We start from the raw sequence: 6,679 nt of genomic DNA, 5'->3' as shown, positions 1-6,679 counted from the left end.
ACACACACACACTTACACTTACACTTTCCATCCTCATCACTATCCAATACTTATTATCAAAAAGACTTCATCAAAATGTGACCATGGGATGTATCTGTGTGTGCAAAGGGGGTGTATGTCACTGAATAGATCCTTGTTGACATGCAGTGTTAATTTGTGTGTCTGCGGTTATGTGTACTGCTGGATGTGCGATGGAGTGTATGTGTGTCTTCTCCAACTGGGTTGATTCCTTTGTTTAGGCTAGTTTGGGGTAATTAACAGTGGGAGTGGTGTCACGGCTTATTAGTGTTCCCCTAGATACATATAGCTAGGCCCATTACTTCCCCCTATTAGCCTGTTGAGCTAGCCTAATGGGATTACTAGTGCAGGGGGGGTAATTTAGCATGACACAGGAAAGTGATATGCTCATAAATATGTGCACATGTGAGCTGCCACACACACACACACACACACACACACACTCACAAAGTACGCTGAAGCACATAAGCACTCAAAAACATTCCCTTTCACACGTAGAAGAGATAGACCAAAGCACTGGAGTTAACTTACTGTCACAAACACACATTTATATAGTTTCCACTCTTGATGCAGGTAAGTGTTTTATGAACCACTGGCTGTCTCAGCATATATAGTTGTGTGTACAGAACAGACCAACAAATAAACAAGTTATGATGACAAAATTACAGATACATGTAAATTGTAAAACATATGTGAAGAATATGGATCGAGGAGGACATTGCACAGCTTCAGTGTGTCACAAAATAGGTAGGACCTGAGCCACACAACCTCCTCTCAATCATAGAGTCCTGGAAAAAGGACAGGCCACACAGAGAGGAGAAAATAACAAACACACAGAGGGAGAGATAAAGAGACAAGGAAAGCATGCACACAAGTGGGAGAGAGAAGGAGAAGAGAAGAGGAGAGAGTGGATCCAGGTCCCTGGGCGGCTGATGGTCTGGTACAGGGATGCTTGGGTGAAAAGAGAGGACAAGGGGGAGAAACTAAGGAGAGAGAGAGAGGGGGAGAGAGAGAGAGAGAGAGAGAGATAAGAACAAAGCTTTTCTTGTGGGACACTTAAACAGCAGAGGGTTAGGGAGATGCAGCGGCTTTCAGAAAGTTTACAGCAATCTTGTCAGCCAGACAAACTATGGACTATAAGTACGAGACTTAATAGATACATTGGTACTGAGATTGACCCACCGGAAGCATAATGGTAACAGCTGCAAGTAATCTAAGAATAAGCACAAATTAAAAGTTAAGGCGAAGAGATACATTTTTAGGTTAGAATTAAAAACCCCAACAGAGACTGTCTGATGTCAACAGGAAGGTTATTTTAGACAAAAGGGGCATGATAGGAAAAAGCCCCTGCAGCCTGCTGAATTATTTTTCTGCTGAATTCTCCACTCCAACTGCAAAACTAAAGGTGACCGTGCCTTTGCTGTCTTAGCCCCAATATATAATATAAACACAGCTTGTGTTTTGATCAATCAGAGCACCCTTACTGTCAAACTTTAAGCAATCACATAGTTGTTGAGAGTTAGTGATACTTGGTCAAACTGATGTCTATATCGAGCAGGGCCAATGATCCCGGGTTGATCAGAATTTAGGAACAGGAAATTATATGACATCAAGGATTTCACAGAAGACAAGCAGTAATTTAATTTTAATAATTTAGGAATGATCATCTGCCTTCACAGGCACATACAAGTACAGTATCATCAGCCTAGCAGTGGAAATTAATTCTATGGCTATGTATAATTTGGCCAGTAGGTGAAAAATATAGAGGGAAAAGCAGAAGGCCAAAAAGAGAGCCCTGAGGTACTCCATATTTCTTGTCAACAGGTGGCAACATTAGACCCTTGAGATGCCAAAAAAGTTATCTACAATTAGAGTTTTTGAAAAGATAGTGGTTGGAAATACCAGTTTTATATGGGTATAAGTTCATCGCCATTATAGCAAAGATTCTAAATATATCTAATGGAAAGCAGAAAACATCTGGAAGACTGTGAGAGAGATGAGGACATAGAGATGGAAATGGGGATCTGAATGTCATCTAATGTAAGAGTAACAAACTACTTCCTTCTGTGTCCATAAGCGTTTGCCTTACATATATACGTATACACACAAGCTCACAAACGCTCACACGCCCTCTTAAACACAGTAACATACACACATAGATATGCTCACATTCTGTATCTGGTTGCCAAGTATAGCTGGGAAAGCCACAGGGGCAGCACTTTGGATAAGTGCTATTTATTTGGTGTATGTGCACATGTGTGTCCATCAGCTTCCAGTATCACATGCTGTATATTAAAGAGGCACAACAGCAGACACGCACCTTAGTCGAGTGCTTTACCAGTCAAATGCAGGCTACAGGGACCACCATCCTCATGAGTGGGTCTTTGCTAAAGTTAGGTGTGTTTTTTCGTCCAGCTTTTTACTTTTTATTCACATAATGAGTGACATCGCTTTTATCTGAACTGAAAGTCATCCCCCTGTATCCATTCAGTAGTGTGTGTGTGTGTGTGTGAGAGAGACAGAGAGGGAGAGAGAGGGAAAGAGAGAGAGAGAGAGAGAGAGAGAGAGAGACCATGATTAAGTGAGAAGAGGGCTATGCTCAGGCAATTTCTGCCTAGCAATTATGTTACTAAATACCTTGCAAAAGGGTGCTTCAGTACTAGTTTCTGGAAGAGTTGAGTGTTAGTTGCTTCCAATGACAGTATCTCTCAGGAGAGGGATTTAAACGGGTGTGTTTGTGTGTATGTGTAAAAGTGAGTGAGAGAGAAAGCGGTAAAGAGACTCCTCCCATGTTGTCTTGTTAAGTAGAGCTGTCTAGAAATGGTAGTAAAGATGTCAGAGGCTGATATACTCTGGCATTCATACATTTATTGATCTCATCATTAAATCTTCATCACTGTGTGTGTATCTGGATATATGTTGTTTGTGTGTGTGCACGTACCCGTTACTCTTGTTTTACTATTACTCTTTGCCTGCTTGCTAAAAGCTGATCACAACAATGATGTCATACTTAATAGGTAGCAAAAAGCCCTGTAACCACACTTTGATGATTATATGTGCATGTTCGTGTCCTTTTGAGGGTGGTGTGTGTATGTGTGTCATCGATCCTTAATGTCTAACCTTGTTCGCACAACAGAGGGATAAAGAAGCGATAATTTAAAATGTTACAAAGTAAGCGTGTTTGATTGCACTGTGATTTGAAAAGTGGTCTCTTTTGAGCCAGAGGTCATAGATTTACTTTAGCAATTACTGTAAGGCACATAGTTGCAAGACCTATGGTCAGAGTTAAGAAACCAGTATAAATCAACACCATTAATGTATATGTGTTTAAATTCTTGCCTGTATTATGTTTACGTGTGCTTGTGTTTGTGTGTGTAGGGCTCAGTGGTGGCTGTGAGCGTACAGGGTGATGGAGGGCACAGCTACAATGATGGACAATGGCACAGCATCATAGCAACAAGGCAAGGGGCCGTGGGAACAATCATTGTAAACAATCAATACAGAGGTAACTCTTCTCATATTCATACTGACCACTGTGTATATCTGCTCAGTGTGTGGGTGTGTGAGTTTAAATGTAAGTGTTTTTATGTTAATCTACACATGTGAGGATGCAAGACTAACATGTACAGTATGTGTCTGTATGTGTGTTTCTGTGTATGTAAATCGCCCAGCTCCGTATGGAGGTATTAGACAGGTTAATCCCAGCCAGTCTGTGTCTGATGAGAAAAATAGTGCTTCACACACAGAAACATGCTTATGTTCCTCAGTTGTTCTCAAATATGTTATTCATTTTCTTTCTTTCTCTCCTACACTCACCCATCCTTTACCACCTACTTCTTTGTACTTCTTTTGTCACTTTATTGTATTGTGTTCCATCCCCTTTTGTACCCTAAATGCTCTGATTTCATATTTACTCTAATTCCCCCTAACCCTAACCCCCCCCCCACAATTCCACACCTTTGCTTTGCTCTGCCATATATATGTGTAACACCACCATCCTACCTCCACCACCACCAGGAATTGCATCTGCTTCCAGTGGCAGCTCCATTATTGGTGAGAACACAGGGGTGTTCATTGGAGGGCTACCTGAAGACTTTAGTTTGCTTAGAAATGATTTGGGTAAGTCCATCATCATCCACTGAATTATGTGTTATTGTTTATCATTTTTAACATTTCAATGGATTTGATAAATTTTGGCCATCTGAACCTGGCTTGGCTTTTTAAATGTTATTGATTCTCAAAGAAGGAGGTGGTATCTAGCCACTCTTTTCTATAAGGCAGGTAGTGCTACAACTGGATGGATTACATAGGACTTTTCTAACTTCCTCAAGTATTATTTAGGAAGGGAAATAAACCTTGGATTGAGGTCCAGAGCTCTTGATTGAGGTCCGGGCTCAAGACCAACTGAATACATAACATTTTTCATCATTCTCATATTCAGCCACTGATACTAATAAGCACTGGAAGGCAATTGCCACTGACAACTTGAACTCAAAATGTTGAACTTAAATGCAGTATTTTAGGCAGTTTGGAATAATGGAGTTTAAACTTTTCAAGTCATGAAAAAATTAAATATGTTTTGGTCTATCTCACCAGGTGATGCACGGCTAGTGCGACAGGGTTTCTCTGGTTGCCTTAGAGACGTGAGTTTTAAGGTGACTGACAGCCCTTCAGAGGAATGGAAACCTCTGGACTGGGCAACAGCAACAAAGAAGGTGGCAGTGTATGAAAGCTGGGAGGGATGCCCTGTTCAAACTGTGGATGGAGCACATTTTCTGGGTCATGGTAGGATCTTATTGATTGTTGTTGATAATAGAAATGGTTATTTTTTCTCTCTTGTTTCAAAAGCACAATGCACACTAAGATTACTATATTCTACAAGATTGATGTCCATCAAAGATGAAATAATAGTGTATGTGGTAGCACAATACTTTATACTGCAACTGTCATAAACATGACAACAGGGGTATTCGCATTGCAGAGAAAGTCATGAGCAAGCTGCGTTCAGATACAACTTCAAGTGAATGTTTAGTGTTCCTAATACACTGGCAACACTATATCTTAATAAGATGCTTGCTGCTGATGTTGGTGATAATGAGGTTGTTGTTTCATGTTGATAAATATGATGATGATAAGTTAATTGGTCTCTGTGTGAAAGATCAGGTTCATCAATTCACATTTCCTCCATTATTGCTTTGTAGAGGGCCTACTCATCCAGGCCTTTATTTCTGTCTGTCACTTTTGAATATATGCCAAAACATTTTCATTTTCAACATCTCATACGTTTTAAGTGTGACTCAGATTTTATATCTGGAAAAAAAGGATACAGACCACCTTGGTTCCCAATACAGTGAAAAAAGCCTTGTAAATGTAAATGGCATGTTGTTGGTAATTATTTCTTCTTTGTTTCAGGTTACTTGGAGATGCGCAGAGATGTTTTCGGTGGGGGACAAGAGTTTGATATTTCTATGGATTTCAGAACAGACCAGTTCAATGCTCTTTTGCTCTTTACATACAGTACACAAACTGATGACTACATGCTGGTAAGGAGCACAGACACATTACATTTTTTTTTTTTTTAACACTCAAAATACAGTCATCATTAATACTGTTTATTTAAAAAAACAAGAAAAAGCAGGGGCGGCTGTGGCTCAGGTGGTAGAGCGGGTTGTCCACTAATTGAAAGGTTGTTAGTTTAATCTCCGGCTCCTCCTGCTGCATGTCAAAGCAAGATACAAGATACTAAACCCCAAATAGCTCCTGATACCATGCATTGGTGTGTGAATGTGTATGAATGAATTACTTTCCGTTTGTGATGGCCTTTGTCATTACTGTATGAATGGGTGAATATGGCAGTGTGCAGCGCTTTGAGTTGTCAGAAGACTAGAAAGGCACTATATAAGTACAGTCCATTAACGTTTGAATATTTTGTTTATTGGTTTGTATTTTTAGGTGGAACTGAAGCCGGCCTCCTGTCCTTCATTCTTGCCTTCTGAAAGGTCCACGTGACTGAACTCAGCATGTGGGTATAGGAATTTAGCTACTGCGATGGAGAAACTGGAAACAGCTTTCATTGGCAAAAGCGGCTCACTCTCTTTGCTGCAGTCGATGACTGGGCAGAGGAGAAACAAGAGGAGCGGGAGGGCAGTTAAAGGGTTGAGAGTTGATGCGCCATTATAACTTGGGGGGCGTGCCCATGGACCTCATACTCCTGCCTCTGGATAGGCAAGTCACAAACACACGGTAAGAAATATATGTGCAGGCAGAAATAGTATTAGTGTGTTCACGCATCAAAATGGCAAGGTGTTTGACAAGAAAAAAAAAAAATTGTAATCCAGAGCATCTCAGTGTTTAAACAATGCTTCAGGGCAGCATAAATGAATCAAACAAGGGTTCAAAGTCTTTATACTGGTATTTCATTATTTTCACAAAAGTTGTCAGAAAGATGTACTCTTCTACTCTCCTCTCTTTTTTCTCCTTCTCACATTTCCTCTTTCACAGGCCTGGGAAGGTTGCCAATAAGGGGTCTTACCATAACGAATGATGAAACAAAACCCCCTCCCTTGTCAGTCAAACTGTTTAAATCTTCAAACTGTTGCTCCCGCCGTTCTGGCTTTAGAAGTCTACTTAGACGGCTGTCCCACAGTGAAAGCCCGGTCGC

At 40.6% G+C, this 6,679-nt stretch overlaps 1 protein-coding gene across 1 annotated transcript in view; it reads left to right on the top strand.

The window, feature by feature from the left end:
- The window catches only part of ush2a (Usher syndrome 2A (autosomal recessive, mild)), a 197,984-nt gene that overhangs the window by 77,523 nt on the left and 113,782 nt on the right, over positions 1 to 6,679 (top strand). Inside the window, 6 exon segments of the mRNA XM_035652071.1 lie at positions 3,397 to 3,523; positions 4,036 to 4,137; positions 4,615 to 4,803; positions 5,431 to 5,568; positions 5,971 to 6,143; positions 6,145 to 6,208. Of these exon segments, the coding sequence (XP_035507964.1) occupies positions 3,397 to 3,523; positions 4,036 to 4,137; positions 4,615 to 4,803; positions 5,431 to 5,568; positions 5,971 to 6,143; positions 6,145 to 6,208 (793 nt within the window).

This window comes from Morone saxatilis, unplaced genomic scaffold (assembly GCF_004916995.1).
Source record: "Morone saxatilis isolate NCDOM2014 unplaced genomic scaffold, NCSU_SB_2.0 Contig11, whole genome shotgun sequence".
NCBI classification, from domain to species: Eukaryota; Metazoa; Chordata; class Actinopteri; family Moronidae; genus Morone; species Morone saxatilis.
The sequence above is the reverse complement of the archived record's forward strand: the minus strand, read 5'-3'. Positions and strand labels throughout refer to the sequence as shown.